This window comes from Salvelinus fontinalis, chromosome 4, assembly GCF_029448725.1.
Source record: "Salvelinus fontinalis isolate EN_2023a chromosome 4, ASM2944872v1, whole genome shotgun sequence".
Lineage (NCBI taxonomy): Eukaryota > Metazoa > Chordata > Actinopteri > Salmoniformes > Salmonidae > Salvelinus > Salvelinus fontinalis.
The window spans coordinates 13239747-13266202 of record NC_074668.1 but is presented as its reverse complement, the minus strand read 5'-3'; the positions used below and the strand labels follow the sequence as shown (position 1 = coordinate 13266202).

The 26456-nt window shown below is 43.3% G+C and overlaps 1 protein-coding gene and 1 long non-coding RNA gene across 2 annotated transcripts; one reads left to right on the top strand and one right to left on the bottom strand.

Annotated features, from left to right (window-relative positions):
• Nucleotides 1-6026: 6026 nt before the first annotated feature.
• On the bottom strand, nucleotides 6027-24401 carry LOC129853119 (uncharacterized). The gene is made up of 3 exons (XR_008759082.1): nucleotides 24316-24401; nucleotides 8239-8455; nucleotides 6027-7344 (listed from the first exon to the last, which is right to left on the bottom strand). It is a non-coding gene; the product is annotated as an uncharacterized LOC129853119 (long non-coding RNA).
• On the top strand, nucleotides 18582-19569 carry zgc:194908 (uncharacterized protein LOC797835 homolog). The gene has a single exon (XM_055918838.1). It carries the CDS (start codon nucleotides 18851-18853, stop codon nucleotides 19376-19378), a length of 528 nt encoding a protein of 175 aa, XP_055774813.1. The 5' UTR covers nucleotides 18582-18850; the 3' UTR covers nucleotides 19379-19569.
• Nucleotides 24402-26456: the final 2055 nt, after the last annotated feature.

Genomic DNA, 26456 nt, shown 5'->3' with positions numbered 1-26456 from the left:
CATTGATCTTCTGCGTTCTATCCATGGAATTAGTCCACTGTCCACCAGGATGGCCTTGTTTTTTTTTTTTACTTATACAAAGCTTTTCATTTTAGTCTATTCAAACAGACCCCATTCCAAAGGAAACACGCACTCATTAAGATCAGGTGTGGCCATGTAGTGGGTGTGACCAACACACCTGAACACAGTTAACAAGATAGAGGACAGAGGGAGTTTTGTTGAGCTGAGAACATTATGTATATGTTTTTAAATAACATTCTTAGAACGTTACAAATGTTTTCTTGTGTTTTTTTGATGGAAAGTTTACTTAATGTGCTGAGAACATGACAAATAAAACCACGAGGAAACCTGCAGAAAATGTTATTCTGAAGTAATGGAATTCCCACAGAAGAATGTTGTTTCTTAATGTGAACAATTTGAGAACATTGCTTTAAATAGAACCATGAGGAAACCTGTAGGAAACGTTATAGGAAGGTTGTATGCAAAATAACCATGAGACAATCACGCTCTCACCAAGCTCTAAGAAACATATATGGTTTTCAGAATGTTATGTGCTAGCTGGGTAGAGCAAGTGCCAGCTCCTTGGAGCAATGAGCTAGAAATCGGCATCAGGAAATTGGCATAAGGACCAAACCCAGGCAGAGGTTAATATTTTTTATGGGATTTATAGTAAAGACATGTATTTTAACTGTAATGTACGTTCATCCAAAATAATTCCACCGTCTGAACAGTGCACTGTGCACCCGCCAACTTTCCTTCAATTCACAAGTGGCTGAAACCCTCCCTGGAGAATGCATCCGAGCGAGCGAAACAGCGCCCCTCTGTCTTACAATATGTAGCCCATGTATTTTTTTTTTTTTTTTTTTATTTAACCTTTATTTAACCAGGTAGGCAAATTGAGAACACGTTCTCATTTACAATTGCGACCTGGCCAAGATAAAGCAAAGCAGTTCGACACATACAACAACACATAGTTACACATGGAGTAAAAACAAACATATAGTCAATAATACAGTGAAAAAAATAAGTCTACAGTATATACAATGTGAGCAAGTGAGGTGAGATAAGGGGGGTGAAGGCAAACAGATATATGTATAAATAAATAAAAATATAAAAAGGCCATGGAGGCGAAGTGAGTACAACACAGCAAGTAAAATAAAAACTAAAAAAAACACTGGAATGGTTGGTTTGCATTGGAAGAAAGTGCAAAGTAGAGACAGAAATAATGGGGTGCAAAGGAGCAAAATAAATTAATAAATAAATACAGTAGGTAAAGAGGTAGTTGTTTGGGCTAAATTGTAGATGGGTTATGTACAGGTGCAGTAATCTATGAGCTGCTCTGACAGCTGGTGCTTAAAGCTAGTGAGGGAGATAGGTGTTTCCAGTTTCAGAGATTTTTGTAGTTCGTTCCAGTCATTGGCAGCAGAGAACTGGAAGGAGAGGCGTCCAAAGGAAGAATTGGTTTTGGGGGTGACTAGAGAGATATACCTGCTGGAGCGCGTGCTACGGGTAGGTGCTGCTATGGTGACCAGCGAGCTGAGATAAGGGGGGACTTTACCTAGCAGGGTCTTGTAGATGACCTGGAACCAATGGGTTTGGCGACGAGTATGAAGCGAGGGCCAGCCAACGAGAGTGTACAGGTCGCAGTGGTGGGTAGTATATGGGGCTTTGGTGACAAAACGGATGGCACTGTGATAGACTGCATCCAATTTATTGAGTAGGGTTTTGGAGGCTATTTTGTAAATGACATCACCGAAGTCGTATCTGATGCTGTCTGGCCAAAAAAGAGTATGTCATGCCATAATAAAACCACCCGCGGGCCGCCAGTTGGGGATCCCTGACCGAGAGTCTATAGACCCAGGGCTGGGTTTCTACTAAGCTAAGATCTGGAATTGTTTGAAGATGATCATACAAGGACCATTTTGCCATTTGATTTTTCAATTTAAAACCCCTGTAGGTAAAAAAATATACACTGCTCAAAAAAATAAAGAGAACACTTGAACAACACAATGTAACTCCAATTAAATCACACTTCTGTGAAATCAAACTGTCCACTTAGGAAGCAACACTGATTGACAATACATTTCACATGCTGTTGTGCAAATGGAATAGACAACAGGTAGAAATTATAGGCAATTAGCAAGACACCCCCAATAAAGGAGTGGTTCTGCAGGTGGTGACCACAGACCACTTCTCAGTTCCTACAGGTTCCTATGCTTCCTGGCTGATGTTTTGGTCACTTTTGAATGCTGGCGGTGCTTTCACTCTAGTGGTAGCATGAGACGGAGTCTACAACCCACACAAGTGGCTCAGGTAGTGCAGCTCATCCAGGATGGCACATCAATGCGAGCTGTGGCAAGAAGGTTTGCTGTGTCTGTCAGCGTAGTGTCCACAGCATGGAGGCGCTACCACGAGACAGGCCAGTACATCAGGAGACGTGGAGGAGGCCGTAGGAGGGCAACAACCCAGCAGCAGGACCGCTACCTCCGCCTTTGTGCAAGGAGGAGCACTGCCAGAGCCCTGCAAAATGACCTCCAGCAGGCCACAAATGTGCATGTATCATGTGTGTGTATGTCATACAATACGCTTTTAGTTTTTGTTGTCATAGTCTACCTAGCTAAATTGCTTGCTAGCCTAACTTCCTCGCATGGGCAACAATGAACCAGCTAAGTTAGCTAGCTAGTTAATGTGAGCTTAGTAGTCTACATCTAGGCTACATTGAACTTCAATCATCTCAGGACAGTGGCACAACATATGAATTTATGGATATATCAGAATCACCATCATAACCATCGGCTTGTACAGGGAATTAAGTTAAAACCACAAGTCCAAATCCCCATCTCTATCCATGGCTTAGGAAAGGGCCGATTTAGCAAGCTGGCTACTGCAGGACAACAACACAAGCAGACCAGAAACAGACACCTTTTTCTGACAATGACGTTTTGCTTTGGATGTGATTTGACTGGTGTGAAGCCAAATCCAAACTGGCCTCCCTTGGGGGGCGTTTTGCTGCACCAGGACAATCCACAGTTGAGCTCAGCTCAACGCTGATTGGCTAATTTTTAAAAATATTTTTTATCAAGGCATGCCAAATGCTTGCTGGCATCAATCAATCAAATGCTAGGGCGGCACTATGTCATACTCTTTTGGTCCAGACAGCATCAGATACATGGGCTACACATACTGAAACAGGGGGGGTGCTGTTTCCCTCTCTCTGATGATTTCTCCGGTGAGATTCTTATGAAAACACAGAGAGACGAAAGATAAATGATTTTATAATTGTTATTTTTTTATTGGTCAAATATTTGGAGAAGCCTGGGTTCCCTTGTCATCCATGAATACACACCACTGGATGTTAGGCCTGAGGCAGTTGCCTTTTTTGCCTAATGGTAAGTCTGCCACAGAGCCTACCATCAGCCTCCAACAACTCCGTGCTTGAAGGCTCCATGGAAGGGCCTGTTACATCTTCATTTGTTAATTAAGGTTCTGGGTGTCAAGGATTTTCAGCATTTCATGAGTGTGTTTTTCTAGCAGGCCCTGCACTTGGATGGGAGGAGGCGCTCCAAGTGGGCTCTCTAGGGTAATTATTCCAGTGACCATCTCAGTAACAGCCTTTCACACACACTGTTTTGATTGGCCTGCATGCCAGCACTTCATTCAGCTGGACTCAGATACTGCCTCCTCAACAGAAATTCTTTACCAGGCGTTGTCGACTGGAGAGGAGAGAGACAGCCATCTGTGTCACGCCCTGGCCTTAGTATTATTTGTTTTCTTTATTATTTTAGTTAGGTCAGGGTGTGACATGGGAAATGTTTGTGTTTTATCGGTTTTGGGTGGTTATATGGTAAAGGGGGTGTTGGGTGTAGTGTATGGGTTTGTGTTGAGTGCATGTGTCTAGCTGTGTCTATGTTGGTGTAGTTGTCTAGGAGAGTCTATGGTTACCTGAATGGGTTCCCAATTAGAGACAGCTGATTTCTGTTGTCTCTGATTGGGAGCCATATTTAGGGTAGCCATAGGCTTTCGTTTGATGTGGGTAATTGTCTATGTTATACGTTTGTAGCCTGTGTGTGCACTTCGTTCATTAGCTTCACGATCGTTTTCTTGTTTTGTTTAGTGTGTAAGTGTTTTGTTTCGTTTTGCCTTCGTATTCATTAAAAGGAATATGGCTTATTTTCCTACTGCTGCGTTTTGGTCCGTCAATCCTCCACACGATCGTGACAGAATTTACCACCAGTGCCTAAATCACGCACCAAGCCTCCTGTGTGTCCCCAGAGTCCTGTGCGTCCTGTTGCTGCTCCCCGCACTAGCCCTGAGATGCGTGTCCCCAGTCCGGTACCACCAGTTCCGGCACCACGCACTAGGCCTAATGTGCGCTCCCAGGGTCCAGTATGCCCTGTTGCTGCTCCCCGCACTAGCCCTGAGATGCGTGTTCCCAGTCCGGTACCACCAGTTCCGGCACCACGCACTAGGCCTAATGTGCGCTCCCAGGGTCCAGTATGCCCTGTTCCTTATCCCCGCACTAGCCCTGAGATGCGTGTCCCCAGCCCGGTACCACCAGTTCCGGCACCACGCACCAGGCCTACAGTGCGCCTCAGCCGGTCAGAGTCTGCCGTCTGCACAGCGATGCCTGAAATGCCCGTCTACCCAGCGCCATCTGAGCCATCCGTCTACCCAGCGCCATCTGAGCCATCCGTCTACCCAGCGCCATCTGAGCCATCCGTCTACCCAGCGCCATCTGAGCCATCCGTCTGCCCCGAGCCATTAGAGCCGCCAACCAGACAGGATCTGCCAGAGCCGCCAACCAGACAGGATCTGCCAGAGCCGCCAACCAGACAGGATCTGCCAGAGCCGCCAACCAGACAGGATCTGCCAGAGCCGCCAACCAGGCAGGATCTGCCAGAGCCGCCAACCAGGCAGGATCTGCCAGAGCCGCCAACCAGACAGGATCTGCCAGAGCCGCCAACCAGACAGGATCTGCCAGAGCCGCCAACCAGACAGGATCTGCCAGAGCCGCCAGCCAGACAGGAGCAGCCAGATCCGTCAGCCAGCCATGAGCAGCCAGATCCGTCAGCCAGCCATGGGCCGTTCCTCTGTCCGGAGCTGCCGTCCCTCAGTCCGGAGCTGCAGTCCCTCAGTCCGGAGCTGCAGTCCCTCAGTCCGGAGCTGCCGTTCCTCAGTCCGGAGCTGCCCCTTATCCTGGTGCTGCCCCTTATCCTGGTACTGTCCCTTAGTCCGGAGCTGCCCCTTAGTCCAGAGCTGCCCCTTAGTCCGGAGCTGCCCCTTAGTCCGGAGCTGCCCTTTAGTCCGGAGCTGCCCCTTAGTCCGGAACGGCCCCTTAATTCAGTGGGGTTAATGTGGAGGGGGGTCATTTGGAGGAAGCTACGGAGGCGGTTAGTGACTGTGGTGGGGTGGGGACCACGACCAGTGCCGGAGCCGCCACCGTGGAAGGAAGCCCACCCAGACCCTCCCCTAGACTGTGTGCTGGTGCGCCCGGAGTTCGCACCTTAAGGGGGGGGTTATGTCACGTCCTGGCCTTAGTATTATTTGTTTTCTTTATTATTTTAGTTAGGTCAGGGTGTGACATGGGAAATGTTTGTGTTTTATCGGTTTTGGGTGGTTATATGGTAAAGGGGGTGTTGGGTGTAGTGTATGGGTTTGTGTTGAGTGCATGTGTCTAGCTGTGTCTATGTTGGTGTAGTTGTCTAGGAGAGTCTATGGTTACCTGAATGGGTTCCCAATGAGAGACAGCTGATTTCTGTTGTCTCTGATTGGGAGCCATATTTAGGGTAGCCATAGGCTTTCGTTTGATGTGGGTAATTGTCTATGTTATACGTTTGTAGCCTGTGTGTGCACTTCGTTCATTAGCTTCACGATCGTTTTCTTGTTTTGTTTAGTGTGTAAGTGTTTTGTTTCGTTTTGCCTTCGTATTCATTAAAAGGAATATGGCTTATTTTCCTACTGCTGCGTTTTGGTCCGTCAATCCTCCACACGATCGTGACAATCTGTCCACTGCATTCACACTAACCCAAAAGTTGGTTGCAGAGCAAAGTCCCCCAACAAACGGGATCAGTGAAAGCTGTCACCTTGGATATGCAGTTAGCTTTCCACAAAGGCTTTCTGTGAGTAGTGGCACAATATTCTCAATGACTCAATATAGCTGCCTCAACGATGCGATGTTGTGTCTTAACCCATAGCTTCTCAAATACAGGATGCCTCATTACTCTCATTGAGTGTTTCCTCTAGACAAAGAGGCAATGAGGAAGCCTCTAGGGTGTCTGTGTTTGTATATATCTGTGTCTGTCTGTGTGCGTGCGTGTGTGTGAGTGGTTTGAAGGGGCTGGTCTGTGCAACAGGACGTGCTCAAGCTACCAATGATCCTCACCCTGGAAGTATTTTTCTAAGTCTCTGCCTCATTCATGACCTGTTCCCAGAGCCAGGCCATGGCGGAATAGACACAGATGGATTACCTGCTTGGGCCTGATCAAATATTTTTATTCCCAACAAAAATAATTAAATAGAAGGTTAACACGAGGAATAACGATAGCCAAGTTATGTACAATAAATACACAGAGAGCAACGATAACTTGGCTATATACACGGGGTACCAGTACCAAGTCAATGTGCAGCAGTATGAGATGAATAAAGGAAAGATATGTACATATGGGTAGTGGTAAAGTGACAAGATCTTACCATTGTAAAAAAACAAGAGGGCTTAAACATAAAATAATGATCTTGCCTATTCACTTATAATGGCTTACATTTCCCATTTCCCAAGGAGAGAGCTACTGTATATCTTATATTGCTTGGACCAAGCCTCCTTGATGTAGAGGCTTTGACCGAGTGCCTTGATGGAGTTACCAACAGGTCAATGTTTTAGGTGGAATACAGTATGTATTACTGTTATATTCTGTTGCGTAGAAAACAGCATGATACTATTTGTAATACTGCATCTGTGAACTATAGCTGTACCATTGATGGTACATCATTGATTCGTGGTTTAGGTTACAGTCTCGAGTAGGGCATCTATCAGAATAGCTCAGTCCCTCTCACTGAGTTTCAGCTGCTGCTGAGACAGACAGAAACCACAGAGGCATTCAATGAAATAACCTTCAGACAAAGCTCATACACCACAACGTAGTCCCCCTCACACTGTGGAGCCAGAGGATGTTACCTTCATCTACCGATAAACAGTATGATTCAGTTGTTTCTCTAAAGGATTGCACAGGTTAGTGTCCGTGTTGTGTGTGTTAAGAGGAGTTACTGTAAGAGCACTAGACAAGGCCTGCTGGGCCTCCAGGAGCTGTGATGTGGCTGTGCAGGTCAGCTGTTTCTCTGGCCCTGGGCCTGCTCCATACACACACAAACGCACACAAACACAAAGGATGAAAACATATTCAGCAACACTTGTGAGGCAAATTAGAGTCCAGACAAACAACTGCGACTTCAAACCCGGACCCTGCGTGACCTATACATGTTGTTTGTGCTGTGTGCTCTGTATAGTGACGTGCATGTGTGCATGATTAGAATGGCATAATGTGTCAATTCGGCTCTACTGCCCAGAGAGTAGGGCATGCAGGGACTAGTCTGGAAAACCTGAACCTTGACAAAACAGTGACTAGGGTCTGGTTCCAATGATGGACTCTTTTGGCACAGAGCAACTACGTCACTGACTACATCACTACTTAATGTTCCAAAAAATGCTTATTACAAAAAGCTTATTTCTATCAATTTTTGTGCACAAATTTCTTTACATCCCTGTTTGTGAGCATTTTATCTTTTGTCAAGATAATCCATCCCCCTGACAGGTGTGATATCAAGAAGCTGATTAAACAGCATGATCATTATGCTGGGGACAATAAAAGGCCACTCTAAAATGTGCAGTTTTGTCACACAACACAATGCCACAGATGTCTCAAGTTTTGAGGGAGCGTGCAATTGGCATGCTGACTACAAGAATGTCCACCAGATAATTTAATGTTAATTTCTCTACCATAAGCCACCTTCAATATCGTTTTAGAGAATTTATGTCTGTAATAAAGCCCTTTTGTGGGGAAAAACTCCTGACTGGCTGGGCCTGGCTCCCAAGTGGTGGACTAGGCTAAAATCCCCTTTCACTGTTTGTCCAGCACAAAAATTCAGTTTTTACTCCAGTCCTCATCCCTATACTATACTTTATATATTCAGCAAGAGAAAACGTTGATTCCTTCAGTAAAGGAAGATAAAATGAAAGGGAGATACCTTCATGCCTCTTCTTGTGACGTGCTTGGTCAGGTTGAGTGTGACCTACAAGCAGTCCGGTTGTTCAGAGTCTCTCATCTTGGTGTCCATCTCTCCCAATCTCTCTCCCAGGCCTGACTTGACCTCTGACACCTCCTGTTGGATCCTGATGATCTGCTGCACCATGGCGCTCACATCACCAGACAGCTTGGCAATGCTGGCAACACACCTGAGAGTGCTGGAATGAGACAGGAAAGACAGCTGTCTTTACCATTACAATACAGAGCACTCCCACCTGGGGCCCATATATAAACGCTGCATATGCACAAAATAGGCCCCAAAATATCCGTGCCCCAGTTTTCAAGCAAAAGTTGGAATTTATAAAAACTGAACCTGACACGAGAATGTGCAGGAATATATAATGACACTCTTATTCATAACAAAAAAACAGGTAGCTAAATATAATAACAAGATGCAATCATTTGCTGTTAGTGTGAAGAGCGAAAAACGATTTACTTTATCTTTGCATTCTAAAATAATTAGTAATAGGCATCTATTTCCTATTATGTATTCCATGTCCATGATCGTTGCAGAATAAATTCCTCACCTTTTCTGACTGTGATGGTTTCATATTAGCTAAATAGCCTATAGGCCTACAACAAGTTATGAGAAGGCTACCATTCATCCCATCTCTCATTTAATTGGAGCCACTTCACAGTAGTAAATGGACAAGCTAGTTCAAGTATTCAGCTCTATTTGTACCAATCCGAAAGCAGTATAACGGTAGAACAGACGGTTCACCGTTTCCATTGAAGTTTGTAGGCTATTACATCTGAATACTGTAATGTCAAATTTCTCGTAGACAATATTTCATTTATAAACATAATACATACTGTATATCCATTCCTAACCTTTGCAGAATAAATTCCTCACCTTTTCTGGCCATGAATAGTTCAACTTCCTGAAGTAGCCATACAACAAATTACCATGCGCATCGGTCATTGTGCCTATTAGACATTATCATTTCAAGTTTTGACATAAGAAAAGGAGCACAGTTTATAACATACAGTAGAACTGAACAGGTGAACAGACAGGTTATCTTTTGCATTGAAGTGTGTAGACTACCACTGTAAGCAGTGGTGTAAAGTTCTTAATTCAAAATACTTTAAGTAGTTTTTTGGGGTATCTGTACTTGACTTTACTATTTATATTTTTGCCTACTTTTACTTCACTACATTCCTAAAGAAAATAATGTACTTTTTACTCCATACATTTCTCCTAACACCCAAAAGTAGTCGTTACATTAAGGATGCTTAGCAGGACAGGAAAAAGGTTCAATTCACATACTTATCAAGAGAACATTCCTGGTCAACCCTACTGCCTCTGATCTGGCGGACTCACTAAACATGCTCTCAGGTGATATTTATTTACAACAACGTTTCGACCCTTAGGTCTTCATCAGGCATCCATATCCCAGGTCGGGTGGAAGGTTCTATATATAGGGGCAGTACTCAGTGACATCACTTCCTGAAACAGGAGGTAAAAAATGTATAACATAGTTTCACAATATTAACATTCAATAATCAAAATATATGATCATACACAGGGAATGTGATCAATATTTACAGTAATATACATACACATATTCAATTAGGATTAAAAAAACACAATTTAGACATATTGAAACATATTGAAACTCCTCATTAAGGCCAAGAGGAGACAGTGTGTTGAGCCTGTGGATCCAGGAAGATTCCCTTTCAAGAAGTTCCCTCTCAATGTTCCCTCCTCTGCAGGACATCTTGACCATTTCTATTCCAATGTATCTCAAAGAACTGATAGGATGTCCAGCTTGCGTACAACTCCAGAACCTGCGGAAAGCACCTGGATGTGTGTATGTTCTTCATCTCACTAAACACACATGCTTCATTTGCAAATGATGTCTGGCTGAAAAACAAGAAAATGGTGCAGTCTGGTTTGCTTAATATAAAGAATTTGAACTGATTTATACTTTTACTTTTGATACTTAAGTATATTTTAACAATTACATTTACTTTGATACTTAAGTAAATTTACTCAAGTAATATTTTACTGGGTGACTTTTACTTGAGTAATTTTCAATTAAGATTTCTTTACTTTTACTCAAGTATGACGATTGGGTACTTTCCACCACTGACTGTAAGTAGGTCTACTTTAGAGTAGACAATGTTTCAGAATTCGCAAGCAGTGAAGCATAGCCTATTTAGGTTTGGGAAAAAGTTAACGCAAAACATTACTGAATTTAAACGATCTGTTTACAGGTCCACAACAATGTGCAATTGTTTTAGTCTTTCAGACACATTTAGATACAGCTAATGTCACTGCAAAAGAAAACGTTCTGCCAACCCCTCCATAGACATTTGATCCAATTCGCCATGCATTGCTCTTTCCTTTAGAAAATTGCCTCAGCCTAATTCCAATACTTCCAAAGTAAACAGAAAATAAGGGCATTATTGTTACCATAAAAAGTGAATGATGGGCGTTTTTCAGGCAGAGTTATAATGCTCGTTCACGCACAGTTTCACAACAGGTCTGATTTATAATGACAAACATGCATATGTATGGTGTGCTCCATGTTTATAAATCTCAATATATTTGTGCGTGAGCAGTCTTTTCAGAAATGGCCCACGCAGATACAGTATTTACGTCCTCGATCACGCCTTGATCCCACCGACAGAGTCATTGTGCAAAATAGTACGCAGCATCATCTGGATATGTGTGCAACCAAAGTTCAACATTCACCTTCTGCTACCATTTCTGTCAAGCCGTCTACGCACACAATTTGAAAAAGCAGAAAAGCAAAAGCAGCATTCCATTGGAAATGAATGTACTTCTGGTGTACCAAAATGTAAACTCTGTCGGTGTGATCGAGGCATCACACCAACAGTGTTATTGCAATTTGGTACACCAGAAGTACATTCATTTCCAATGTAATGCTGCGTTTGCCTTGCAGCATTGCATTGCAGAGGCAGTTGCAGTGCGTTGTGTGTGGTGCATATATTGGATTCAACGAACGTATGCGTCAAACTGTGTGCGTAGACGGCTTGACAGAAATGGTAGCAGAAGGTGGATGTTGAACACATCCAGATGATGCTGCATACCATTTAGCTCTATGACACTGTAGGTGTGTCCGGGCGTTAGTGTTAAATTTACACAATGGTTATAAATGAGGCCCCTGGACTGACTATCTCTGGCAACCATGCAGAAAGTTTCATGGAGTCAACAATTAGCCCATGTCAACTAACATTTTTTAGATTGCTAAATCTAGCCAGCTGTCTAAACATGTAGTAATCATGGTCGAATTGATTTTGTTAGTCACTCTCACTCAGATATCATGTTAACAATTGCTAACATTTCTCTCCACCCTATGGCAAAATGTGTAGAATTGAAGGAAATGAGTTATACAATTTCAACATTTTCTCTCCGCCCCATGGATAATGTGTAGAATTGCATGAATCTTGCTTATAACGGAAACATTTTTTCTACGCCCCATGGCAAAATGTGTAGAAATGCAGGAAAATAGCTAACACTACAAATATTTCTGTCCACTTTAAAGAAAGAGAAGAATTCCGCTTAAGGCCCCCAAAAGGCTAGGGACAATCAGAATGAGTTCATATTTTTGTGGCCCTCACCCCCTGGTTTAGACAGATTAGAATGTTATACAAGCAAGGCAATTATAGTTGCCTAAATAAATACACAGTTTATATGAATAACCCAAATGTGTATTCACCATGCACGAGATAATAATCAGCAATGCGGGGGAAAACACTCCACTAGGGATATGCAAATTCATTGAATTGTTCACATAAATCTTTATGACCACAAGGCACCTTTTGAACATTGATGTAAAGCTCTACCTTGAATGAACTCACACTAGCAGCTTCTTTTCAGATCCCTGTAGTGTCTGCTGTATAGCTCTATCGTTATTTAATTGATATTGTCAAGCACTTTTAACAACACAAACAGTGCTTGAGCTAAATGTATTGTGTCATCACCTAGGTTTCCCACTGTGCTGGTTATGAAGCACTTTGTGGAGAGCAGCGATGAGAGGTTTAGGGATACTTTTTTACATTTTAAGATTTTTTAGGAAATGTGTGTCATAATGGCTATATTGCAATAAACAGTCATTATTAATCTATTTGAAATACATATATTTCTCAAATTTTCTTCCGACACGTGGTGTCACTTCTTTGCAGTGGTCATCCCTCAACCAACATCAGTGCAAGCGGAAGTTGGTTGACATAATACAATTACATTTCTCTGTCATAATGTATATTGATGATAACTCATTTTCTCACCCCACTGATGTTACATTGTTGTTTACCTGGTACTCACTCTAAGTTGTATTTGTTTACAAGAACAGCAGATAGCCTACATGAGGTGGGATAGGCCTATTGCTAGAGATCATCATGCCTCACGACTACCCATTTACATTAACAATCACTCGTTAAACCATTCAAATGTGTCAAGCTGCACTCACTCCATATCACACGGCTGCGCCCTTGCAGATAAACTCAGGGAATATTGAGCATGACAGTATGCCAGTTTGATTAACTTTATCACCTCTCTTGTTCCATGTAGAGGAGTCAATTCCTGGTTCTGGCCTATTGCTTCTCTCGCTCTTTCTTACACACATACCAATTAGGTGATAATTTATAGTTTTAATTTCAGATAGCGTCATGCCAAATATTTGGTCAAAATAAAAAACCCATTGGTATTGAACTAATTTTGCAATGTCCGCTGTGTTCATGAGGGCATTATTCTGTTTTTACCTGTTGGAGCTGTCTATTTCATACACACAACTGTGTTATTACAGTAAGCCAGTTCTTCTTCTGAGCAGCACGATTGGCAACCGTTCCAGAACTCATTGATGTTTATTGAATGTCATAAACATGTCTGCTTACTTATGAGGAATAAGCCATAAGCTCTGAATGAGATTCAGTGAGGCTTTGCTCAGTGCAGTATAATCAACTCACCTTGATCCGGTGGAGCGAAAGAGAGAGAGAGAGAGGGAGAGGGAGAGGGAGAGAGAGAGAGGGAGAGAGAGATCGATAGACTCACGTAGAGAGACACTTAACACTCTTTTGTCTCTGACCTCACTCTCCTATACTCCCCACTCTCATGTTGCTGGACTACCACTTCAGATGATTGATCAAGGTCTGGACCACAGCCATATGTATACTGTAGCTAAGAAAGTAATACTAAGTGTATGTTGTGTAGCAAGCTGTTAGTAGCCCATGTGCCTCACCCCTAAATAAGTTTCCCCCTCATAACTTTGTGGTGCACATGTAGCCTATAGCCTGTTTTAGAGAAATGTCATCATTGACTATTGTAAGAGCTTTTATTGTCTGCTTATATGCCACCTTTATTTATCCAACGGTTCTAACTTGGTGTACAGAGAGAATACTGTAAGAACGGCCTATTTTCTGAATTTTGTAATCTCCTCCTCATCCTCTGCACCAAATTTGCCAGTTCTTGCTGTGAGATGTTACCACACTCTTCCACCAAGGCACCTGCAAGTTCCCGGACATTTCTGGGGGGAATGGCCCTAGCCCTCACCCTCCGATCCAATAGCTTCCAGACGTGCTCAATGGGATTGAGATCGGGGCTCTTTGCTGGCCATGGTAGAACACTGACATTCCTGTCTTGCAGGAAATCCCAAACAGAACGAGCAGTATGGCTGGTGGCATTGTCATGCTGGAGGGTCATGTCAGGATGAGCCTGCAGGAAGGGTACCACATGAGGGAGGAGGATGTCATCCCTGTAACGCACAGCGTTGAGATTGCCTGCAATGACAACAAGCTCAGTCCGATGATGCTGTGACACACCGCCCCAGACCATGACGGACCCTCCACCTCCAAATCGATCCCGCTCCAGAGTACAGGCCTCAGTGTAACGCTCATTCCTTCGACGATAAACGTGAATCCGACCATCACCCCTGGTGAGACAAAACCGCAACTCGTCAGTGAAGAGCACTTTTTGCCAGTCCTATCTAGCGACGTTGTTGCCGGTGATGTCTGGTGAGGACCTGACTTACAACAGGCCTACAAGCCCTCAGTCCAGCCTCTCTCAGCCTATTGCGGACAGTCTGAGCACTGATGGAGGGATTGTGCGTTCCTGGTGTAACTCGGGCAGTTGTTGTTGCCATCCTGTACCTGTCCCGCAGGTGGGATGTTCGGATGTACCGATCCTGTGCAGGTGTTGTTACACGTGGACTGCCACTGTGAGGACAATCAACTGTCAAACCTGTCTTCCTGTAGCGCTGCCTTAGGCGTCTCACAGTACGGACATTGAAATATATTGCCCTGGCCACATCTGCAGTCCTCATGTCCTCCTTGCAGCATGCCTAAGGCATGTTCACACAGATGAGCAGGGACCCTGGGCATCTTTCTTTTGGTGTTTTTCAGAGTCAGTAGAAAGGCCTCTTCAGTGTCCTAAGTTTTCATAACTGTGACCTTAATTGCCTACCGTCTGTAAACGGTTAGTGTCTTAACGACCGTTCAACAGGTGCATGTTCATTAATTGTTTATGGTTCATTGAACAAGCATGGGAAACAGTGTTTAAACCCTTTACAATGAAGATCTGTGAGGTTATTTGGATTTTTACGAATTATCTTTGAAAGACAGGGTCCTGGAAAGGGGACGTTTCTTTTTTTGCTGAGTTTATATACAAATAATTTGCTCAAATATAGATTTTGGCCTTTACTACTAAAGCCCATAGAAACGCATCGAATAACACATCAAAAAGGACAGTAAAAAAATGTATCATAAGAAACAATCTGGCCCTTCTTTGGACACTGTGTTAACAAACCTCCAAACGAGCTTCAACGCCATACAACACTCCTTCCTTGGCCTCCAAATGCTCTTCAATGCTAGTAAAACGAAATGCTCTTCAACTGATCACTGCCCGCACCCACCTGCCCGACTAGCATCACTACTCTGGATGGTTCTGACTTAGAATATGTGGACAACTATAAATACCTAGGTGTCTGGCTAGACTGTAAACTCTCATTCCAGACAGATCCACAGATGATGCTATCTCTATTGCACTCCACACTGCCCATTCTCACCTGTACAAAAGGAACACCTATGTGAGAATGCTATTCATTGACTACAACTCAGTGTTCAACACCATGGTGCCCTCAAAGCTCATCACTAAGCTAAGGACCCTGGGACTAAATACCTCCCTCTGTAACTGGATCCTGGACTTTATGATAACAACACATCCGCCACGTTGATCCTCAACACGGGGGCCACTCAGGGGTGCGTGCTCAGCCCCCTCCTGTACTCCCTGTTCCCTCATAACTGCATGGCCAGGCACGACTCCAACACAATCATTAAGTTTACAGATGACACAACAGTGGTAGGCCTGATCACTGACAACGATGAGACCGTGTGGTGCCAGGACAACAACCTCTCCTTCAACGTGATCAAGACAAAGGAGATGATTGTGGACTACAGGAAAAGGAGGACTGAGCTCGCACCCATTCTCATCGACGGGGCTGTAGTGGAGCAGGTTGAGAACTTCAAGTTCCTTGATGTCCACATCTCCAACAAAGAATCATGGTCCAAACACACCAAGGCAGTCATGAAGAGGGCACGACAAAGCCTATTCCCCCTCAGGAGACTGAAAAGATTTGGCATGGGTCCTCAGATCCTCAAAAACGTATTCAGCTGCACCATCGAGAGTATCCTGACTGGTTGCATCACTGCCTGGTATGACAATTGCTTGGCCTCCGACCGCAAGGCACTACAGAGGGTAGTACGTACGGCCCAGTACATCACTGGAGACAAGCTTCCTGCCATCCATGACCTCTATACAAGGCAGTGTCAGAGGAAGGACCTAAAAATTGTCAAACACTCCAGCCACCCTAGTCATGGACTGTCCACTATGCTATCTCACGGCAAGCAGTGCCTTGAGAGCCTACAGCTTCTACCCGCAAGCCATAAGACTCCTGAACAGCTAATCAAATGGCTACCCAGACTATTTGCATTGCCCCCCTCTTTAATGCTGCTGCTACTCTCTGTTTATTATCTATGCATAGTCACGTTAACTCTACCTACATGTACATATTATCTCAATTACCTCAACTAACCATTGACTCTGTACTGGTACCCCCTGTATATAGCCTCGCTATTGTTATTTTACTGCTGCTCTCTAATTATTTGTTTCTTTTATTTACATTTTTTTACTTATCTATTTTATACTTAACCATTATTTGTCTTAAAACTGCATTGTTGGTTAAGGGCTTGTAGGTAAGCATTTCACTGTACAACACCTGTTGATTCGGCACATGTGATTTGATAATTTTTTCCCCTTGGACATTTTACCACGTTGTGTGATGCTCTTTACCTCTGCTTTCTCAACAAAACAAAAACAATAACAACGGCCATGGGGCGGACAGTGGCACTGTTTCCCCTACTGCAGACTCCATCTTTAAAGATGGTGGTTCATTTTCCAACGGGACAGAAGGAAAGACAGGGGGATTTCTCATTTGGGCAAAAGTCCGTCCTCTGTCTTCTTTCCTCCGTCCGCTCTCCTCCGTGACCCGGAAACCGATAAGTGGTTGAGTGGGTCGAGGAGTGTGTCAATTCGTTAGTAGGCAAATGGAAGACGGTCCTTCCCTCCTCGATAGCCTCCTTTTGGTGAGGAAGCACAAGTGTATCTTATCTGAGTCCATCACAGACAGACAGACAGACAGACAGACAGACAGACAGACAGACAGACAGACAGACAGACAGACAGACAGACAGACAGACAGATATAGTGAGAGAGCGACCCTGTCTGACTTGATTTGTGTACATAGGCAAGAAGAGTGATATCCAGATCATACAGACACTAATGTTGAGTCGAGACGAGGCCAAGGGACAAGTGTTAATGAGGAATCTTACAGGAATTCAAATCAAATCATATTGTATTAGTCACATGCGCCGAATACAACAGGTGTAGACCTTACCGTGAAATGCTTACTTACAAGCCCTTGACCAACGATGCAGTTCAAGAAATAGAGTTAAGAAAATATTTACTAAATAAACTTGTGTAAAAAATATTATAAAAAAATAACACAATAAAATAAAATACTCAGGTTATATACAGGGGGTACCGGTACCGGGTCAATGTGCGGGAGTACAGGTTGGTCAAAGTAATTTGTAAATGTAGGTAGGGGCAAAGTGACTATGCATAGATAATAAACAGCGAGTAGCAGCGGCGTTAAAAAAAGGGGGGGGGGGGGGGGTCAATGCAAATAGTCCAGGTAGCCATTTGATTAGCTGTTCAGCATGCTTATGGCTTGGGATTAGAAGCTGTTAAGAAGCCTTTTGGACCTAGACTTGATGCTCCGGTACCGCTTGCCGTGCGGTAGCAGAGAGAACAGTCTATGACTGGAGTGGCTGGAGTCTTTAAACAATTTTTAGGGCCTTCAGAAGACAAAAAGCAGATGCACCTCTGGCAAACATCTGCTTGCACCAGCGGATATTTATGGTAAACCTGAAGTAAAAAATGCTTAAATAACGTTAACAAAACCATTAGAAATGGATGGAAACATAAAGAGATTCATAGTATATTTCCACTGGGTATGCCTGTCGCACAACCAGCATTACTTACATTACTTACATGAGTTGCAATATAAGTTGTAATATAAGGTATAATATAAATTGCTTAAAGCCTACTGACAATTGAACGTAAAAGCATATTGAATCACATTCCACACAATATTGAGGTTTTCTGTAAGGTGCCTGGCATCGTGGTTGGCGTTTCAGCACAGCTAAAGATACACAATGCAAGATTAGGGCAATCTTCCAACGAGAGCCAGCAGCTGTTCAATGTGATGATTCTGGAGCTCACCCAAAATGGTCATCTGAGTGCCTTTCTCTCAGACAGCAGAGAGGAAAGGATTAGGTAAGACATCAAAAGGCTTCATTTATTAGGCTGATATTCATTACACAAACCTCTTGCAAAATGCTAAACATAATCTGTAGCATATCAGAAATCCCAGACCTAGGGCAACATCACTAATATGTTGCTAGGACATTGTTAATGTGGAAGGCAACCTGTCTGCCTAGGGAGACAAATCAATGGCATCAATTATGCAATGCAATCAGGACATGTAGATCATTTACACCCACTGACATGGGTTGACCAGGTGGAGGCGCATCGCAGCTTTTAATATGTTCAGTCTTCATTACATGAAATTGATATTGAAAATACAAAAAAACGTGTAAATAGTAACAACCAAAGCATAACAAGTTATTAAAAGCCATAGTATGTTTATTTGTTGTCACTTGTCTCCAATGTGGTTGTTCTGTCCAAGCAGCCTGTGTGAACTTCACAATTATAGCACGCGCAACGGCTTCCGCTCCATCATTTTACCGTTTGACAGCTACACACCACGTTTGTCATGAAATTCACACTTCAACTGCACATATTCAGGGAAGACGCGCTCCCGAAGAACAATACACACACACACACACACCCTTTGCCAATGCGGCTCCTTGGCGCTGGAAATTGATCAGTAGAAGTACTGCTGTAGCCTATCATTAGCCAACGGTGACATTCACTAAGCTGCGCGCTCAGACTGGCAGGTTGCTGTACTAGCACTATGGAGGACAACCCCAAGGATGATAGTGCCGCGAAAGGACAGGAATCGATTTCATACCAACGAAGAATGTGGAAGAATTTCCAAGACAAAACCAAACCGTTTTTGAGCCCCAAACTGGGCTCTGGGCGTCGCAGTCCCGACAGTAAAAAGGAGACCGGGTTATGGATGTTTAAAAGGAAAAAGAAAGAGTTAGACCGTTTCTTTTCGTCCTCACAGCCCAATCTCTGCTGCTCTACCCCGACGCCTTTCCCGGTTGACCAGTCCCTCGATGGTAGAGCGCCTGGGAGCAGCAGCACCGGGCAACCTCTGCATCAGCTACTGGGGGCTGATAGAGCGTCCGCGAGCAAGCCAGAGCTAACGGGACATGACAGCCCGAAGCTCATCGTCTCCCATTTAATCCTGTCCCATCAGAAGAGCTCCTCTCTCGGCTCTGCATGCTTCGAGGAGCTGGTAGTAGAATCTTCGGTCGTTGGAGAGGAGGAACAGTTGCGCAAAAACGCCAGTGATTCTGTGAGTAGGCTAACGTGAATATAAACAGCGTGCCACACATCTCCAAAAGCGACCTTCAGGATATTTGTGAATAGACATTAATACGCAGTTAAAGTGTCAATTTATGGATAATCACCATTGTTATTGTGCAATTTGAACTCAGCTTAAACACAATATACATGCTCCTAAAAAAGGTGGTAATTGTAGGCTAACAGCAGTGGCGATCCTACTCAGGGAATTTCATAACTTTTTTAATGTTTCATAATTTGTATACTTTTTAGATAAAACTAAATAATATTCACATGTCACCAAATAACCGATTAAAAAACACTGTTTTGCAATGAATGTCTACAGTAGCCTCAACAGCACTCTCTGGGGTAGCACCACTGACTTCAATTCAAAATCTAGAAGGTTCATGGTTCTCACCCCCTTCCATAGACTTGCACAGTTAATGTGACTTCCGGAGGACGTCCTCCAACCTATCAGAGCTTTTGCAGCATGAACTGACATGTTGTCCACCCAATCAAAGAATCTGAGAATTAATCTAGTACTGAAAGCATAAGCTAAAGCTAGCTAGTTAGAATTGCAGTGCATGAAATGTGGTGAGTGTCACGTTCTTGACCTGTTTTCTGTTATTTTTGTATGTGTTTAGTTGGTCAGGACGTGAGTTGGGGTGGGCATTCTATGTTTTGTGTTTCTATGTTTAGGTCATTGGGAATTAGCCTTATATGGTTCTCAATCAGAGACAGGTGTTTGACGTTTCATCTGATTGAGAACCATATAAAGGTAGGCTGTTCACACTGTTTGTTTGTGGGTGGTTGTCTTCTGTGTCTGTGTATGTTGCACCACACGGGACTGTTTCGGTTTGTTTGCTCGTTTTAGGTAGTCTGTTCCTGTTTCATGCGTTCTTCGTGTTTATGTAAGTTCTTGTTCAGGTCAGTCTACATCGTTTGTTATTTTGTAGTTTGTTGAAGTGTTTTTGTGTTTCGTCTTTACTTTATTAAACTTCATTATGTCCACATTCCACGCTGCGCTTTGGTCCAATCCCTACTCCTCCTTTTCAGACGAAGAGGAGGAGAATAACCGTTACAGTTGACTCAAAAAGAAAGTCAATAGGTGAACAGTTTTTAACAAATCAATTTCTTCAAAAAGTAAGGAAAAGCAGCAGAGTGAGAGAGATCTAGCTATATTTCATTGTATTTTTTTTTTTTTTTTTTACTTTCACTTACTTAGCTAGCTAATTCAGCTAACTAATTTAGCCTACCCAAACACCTGGCTCAAACAGAGAGGAATGCTATTTATGTTAGCTAGCTGGCTAGCCAATAATGGAACTCTTCATTATTGTCAAGGTAAGCTTCTGGTTGTATTAATTTATTGCCACTGGGGCCTGCCAGTGTAACTGCTAAACTGCTTGCTGTAAACTGTATTGCATGATTGTAGCGTGTTTACCAACACATTAGTTCTAGTAGATATGTTGACTATGACGTTAGCTAATATGGTGATATTAACAACAATGTAGGCTGTGGTGAAAGGCAGACAGCTGTCTGTGACCAGGCAGAAAAACATTTCCAAGCCACACCTTCATACAATAACTGCTGTGGCTTGGAAAGGTTTTTCTGCCTGGTCACAGACAGCTGTTGTGTTGTGCACTGAATTCCTCAAGCAAAAAGAAAAGGTGAGAGGAGGAGAGCGCGTAGATGCAAGTGGGAATTATACAACAAGCAAAGTGATTATGCTGTGCTATGCTATGAAAGTGAACTGTGTGTACGGGTGGTGATCAGCGGTGTATTCATTCTGCCGATTCTGTTGAAAAACTTTTCTTAAACAGAAGCAAACAGAACGAAACTGGGATAAATCCACCTGAATTTGTCCAAATAGAAACACTTGTTTGCAACTGTTGGACTAATAATTACACCCTAGATCAGCTAGATACAGGCAAGAGTGTGTGAGATGGCATTGAATGTGCCACAGCCTTTCACCATGATTATTCCAATTTGTCTCTTGACCTCTGGGCGTCGCACTGGTTAATTTCACACTATACAGTTGCATCCCATGGTGAAACATCTGAAGCCATTCACTTTCAATGGAAGGAAAGCTAGATGCCAAGAGTGTGCAACTGCAACCCGCCATTCGAGGCATTCCTGCATCTGCAGGACCACCCCCCTGTCGGGCACCCCATTGGTTCCTGCATAAACGCCCTTGCTAGCTAGCAGGAGTGACATCGGTAGACTGGCAGGAAAATGGTGACCGACAGGCAGGACCGAAGGACACTGTCTACCGGTCGCCTCCCACTAGCACAGCAGGCTGGAGGCTGGGGCGACACCATGTGCTAGATAGCTGGCTAGTTAAGTTAACGACACCTTGTGCTAGCTTGCTAGCTAGCACACGGTCTCTCCCCCACTTTCTGCCTGCTGTGTAAGGCAGTAAACCATGCCCGACAGACAGAGGAGAAGGACACTGTCTACTGGTCGTCCCCGCCTCCCGCTAGCACAGGAGGCTAGGGCGACACCCCATGTACTAGCTAGCTTGATAGTAAGTGACACTGTGTGTTAGCCAGGTTGATAGTTAGTGACACTGTGTGCTAGCTAGCTTGATAGGTAGTTAGCACACGGTGTCGCCACCGCCTCCTGCCTGTTGTGTACCGGAGTCCTCTTTAGGAGTAGCTGGCTAAGCTAGCACACAGTGTCCTACGCTCCCGCCTGCCGAACACCTGCTCTCGCTGTCTTTAACGGAACTGCGGGAAAACAGTGCCTGACAGGAATGCCGACATGCAGGAATGCCCCGAATTGTGGGCCTCAATTTCACACTTTTCAGAGTTGTGGATTGGGCGGGGGACATTTGAGCAATGTTTTATTTGAACAGGGCTGGACTAAAGTTGGGGAAAACTGAACGAGTGACCAATCAAAGCTCACCATAGCTTCCAACCTCTTCTGGATTGTCTGACAATGGCTGTTGATACTTATCACTACCTAGCTTGATTGCTAGCTTGTTAGCACCCACATGAGGGTGAGGCTAGCTGGCTAGGGGACTGCCGGTTGTATAGTGTGATGGCTGAGATCCTTTGAACACGTTAATTCGATTAGCCATGCTAGCTTCGCCCTCATGTCGGTGCTAGCAAGCAGGCTAGGTAGTGCTAGGTATCAACAGCCAATCCAGTAGGGGCGGAAAACTATAGTAAGCTTCGATTGGTCAATTGCAACGCGACAAACGTTCAGCTTTCCCCAACTTAAGTTCCGCTCTGTTCAAGCTCCCAATGGTCCCCGCTCTCTTCCCTTCAATGAAAATGAATGGGGCTTCATTGTTTCATCGCCCCCAATTCGTTCAAAGGATCTCTACCGTAAACGGCCGGTAAGGACAGGTAGACTAAATGCAAGTTTCAGTGACGTGATGCACAACCAGTCAGGTAACTTGCTTTGATGTCAGCGCCATCATGGTAGGCCTATTGTCAACTCTCAATTTTGTGGCTGTGAATGTTAGGCTACTTGTGGCAGAACATAAATTGCCTAATTCCCATCTCATTACTACACTTCCACAAAATCTAATGGGGCAACAAAACTTTGTCTTTGGAGGGTCCTATGCCTACATTTTATAGGAACTTTTTGAACCCTGCTGTAGACAAGGTCCATTCAGCCAAGAGTAGACTCCCACCTCTCCCCAGTGTTTCTGGCTTTAGCCTCGACATTACAGTAGACTTGTTGTATACAACTCAGTCTGACATCCAGGTGCTTGTGTAAGCGATTTGGCATACATACTAACTGAAGTGCACTTTTCCTCTGTGCCAAGGACCCATTTAATCTTTGAGACACACTGCATTCAGGTGACAGGGTGAAGGGTACTTCAAGAAAAAGGATCTGAATTTACATTTTAGTCATTTAGTAGACACTCTTATCCAGAGCGACTTACAGCCCTTCTACACTATAGCCATCAGATGGCACTGCCATCAGCCATTGAAGAAGTGCTTCCTTTGAAGCTTCAAAGTTGCAAAGGAAATGGAGGGGGGTAATAATTTTTTACATTTGTTTTATTTAACCCTTATTTAAATAGGCAGGTCAGTTAAGAACAAATTCTTATTTACAATGACGGCTTACACCAGCCAAACCCAGACGATGCTGGGCCAATTGTGCGCCGCCCTATGGGCCTCCCAATCACAGCCGGATGTGATGCAGCCTGGATTCGAACCAGGGACTACAGTGACACCTCTTGTACTGAGATGCAGTGCCTTAATGAGGCCACATTGTTGACAAAAAAGGCCTCCAAGAAAATAAATTATACCATACAACTGAATAATAGATTGATAATTGCTTTCCATAAATATACATATATTTCATATGAATATAATCCATGTTTTTTTAAATAATCGTAGAAACAACTGTCATTAACCACCCATGGACTATGTCATAATAATAGACTGTTCCACCCTGACACAGTTGTATTGCAATGCTTCACGCGACATGATTGCAAACATTACTTTCATTGAAATTAAGCTGCTACAACGAGGCGCTTTCAGAGCAGGGGCAGAGGAAAAAATATTTAATTTAAACAGAAATATTACATAACGCATTTATTTAGTAGAAATACAGGTGCTGCTCGTCGAGACAGAGGACATATGTGTGGGACATGTATGCTTAGATGGCGCTGCAGTGGAAGGCAGCCGTTTTAGGGGCTCATGACAAATTCTGCTAATTTGTGTTTTTTTTACACTGATCGTAACTTTTTGATACATAACGCGTCATTTTCTATGCTCGGACTGAACACCTATGATCGGACACGCCTACCCGTGACGTTTTTCCCCTTTTTTCTCGCGACGATTTAAACCCCCCTGTGAAAACAAAAGTAGGGTATCCTATTCAAGAGTACCAATACAACATTACACGATACGTGCATATTTAGTGATATAAAGACGGCATAACTTCTACATGTGACCAAATGTACAGTTAAATCTCTTAAATGATTAACTCGCGACGACAGGCTCTTACCAGCTCCTCACTCGTCAGAGTCATCACATCGAAAATCTCTCTCCATTTTGATCATGAAGGCAAATATTTGTTTATTTAGTTGCCATGACATCCATACCTACGAAAGCCAACGATGATCAAATGAAGAAATTAGGTTTCCTGCTGGTAGACGGAGATCCGTTGGCGAAATAAGAAAATGCGTTTTTCAACTGGCGGATTTGGAATCATATGCAGACATTGCGATGCGATTCAAGATCAATAAATGTTGTTGACATATTAAACAGGCACTGTTAAGGTTCAAAATGGTATGTTCCCCCCTAAACCACCTTGGACACCGCATTCAAAATGTTCTGGACACTGGCTCTGAACTCTCATTTTGCCACTGAATCATTAATTAAGAACTACAGATGTATCACGTAGATCAAGTGTTACTTGCATGTGAAAATGCCATGGGATGCATTTGCTTCATTGTTAACTTTTTTGTTATTAGCCCAGTCTTTGAGGGTATTTTATAAATGTATACTGAACAAAAATATAAACGCAACATGCAACAATTTCATCTATTTTACTGGGTTACATTTCATCTTAAGAAATCATTCAATTGAAATAAATAAATTAGGCCCTAATCTATGTATTTTACATGACTGGGCAGGGGTGCAGCCAAGGGTGGGCCTGGGAGAGGGCATAGGCCCACCCACTTGGGGGCCAGGCCCAACCAATCAGAATTAGTTTTTCCCCACAAAAGGGCTTTATTACAGACAGAAATAGTCCTCTGTATCATCAGCTGTCCAGATGGCTGGTCTCAGACAATCCGGGAAGAAGCCGGATGTGGTGGTCCTGGGCTGGCATGGTTTCACGTGGTCTGCAGTTGTGAGGCTGGTTGGAAATACTGCCAAATTCTCTCAAACGGTGTTGAGGCGGCTTATGGTAGAGAAATTAACATTAAAATCTCTAGAAACAGCTCTGGTGGACATTCCTGCCATCAGCATGCCAATTGCATGCTCCATGCTGCACATTTTGGTGACCTTTTATTGTCCCCAGCACAAGGTGCACCTGTGTAATGATCATGCTGTTTAATCTTGATATTCCACACCTGTTAGGTGGATGGATTATCTTGGCAAATGAGAAATGCTCACTAACAGGGATGTAAACACATTTGTGCACAAAATCTGAGAGAAATAAGCTTTTTGTGCATATGGAACATTTCTGGGATCTTTTATTTCACCTCATGGACATGGGGCAAACACTTTACATGTTGCGTTTATATTTTTGTTCAGTATAGAATAGAAAATATTATTATGTATTTATTTTTCCAGAAGGAACTTCAGTTATGGCAAGTCGGATAAGATCAAATTGTATAGTAAACATATAAACAGCAACATTCACACATGACAAATACAAATGCTAACAAAGTATATACAAGATAAATGTCACAAAAATCTATTAGAGCCGTACTATACAAGATAAACATAAATCACACCAAAAAATAATATTTTAAAGCTGTACTGATGCTGGTACAAAACTGTTAATGGCTTTCTTGATTTTAAGAGGTATAACCCTAACGGAAAAACTGTGAATTTCTTCAAAAACACAAAAAGCAACATGTGATAAAATTGAACCTACACATGTGAAAACCTGATCACATGTGAAGTGTTCCAAAAACACGTTTTCACAAGTGAAATTTCATGTAATGTGATTTTCCACGTGAAATAATATGTAGGGTTTTTTTTGTAAGGGAAAGACCAGAGTCTGCATCATAATGTCAGTATTACGTATTGGTGGTTCAGTCTGTGCTAGTTTAAAAAATATATTATTCCTTTACCCCTCTTGTATGTCTCAGAGTGCATTTTGGTTTCTCCCTACAATTTTACCACTGACCTGCACAACTCTCTAGGGTATTCTGACTTGCCCATATGAGGAAGCTGAACCAGGACACTAAACTAAATGTTATGACAGGCTCAATAAAACATACAAATTTAAAAAATGTAAACTCCACAAACCTCGCTGGCTTGCCAACTTCAACATGCCATCAACCAGCTTCCATCATTCCTGAAGAGGTTGGCTTTAAGCATCCTCGTCAATACCTACTCAAACCCCGCTGCCTTGCCAACTTTAAATCTGGTTTCAAATCTGGTTTCAGCTACATAGAACTATCTCTCTAT

Bases quoted from the DNA above. Each gene is read 5' to 3' on its own strand.
- zgc:194908 (XM_055918838.1), top strand. From the start codon at position 18,851: ATGGAGGACAACCCCAAGGATGATAGTGCCGCGAAAGGACAGGAATCG.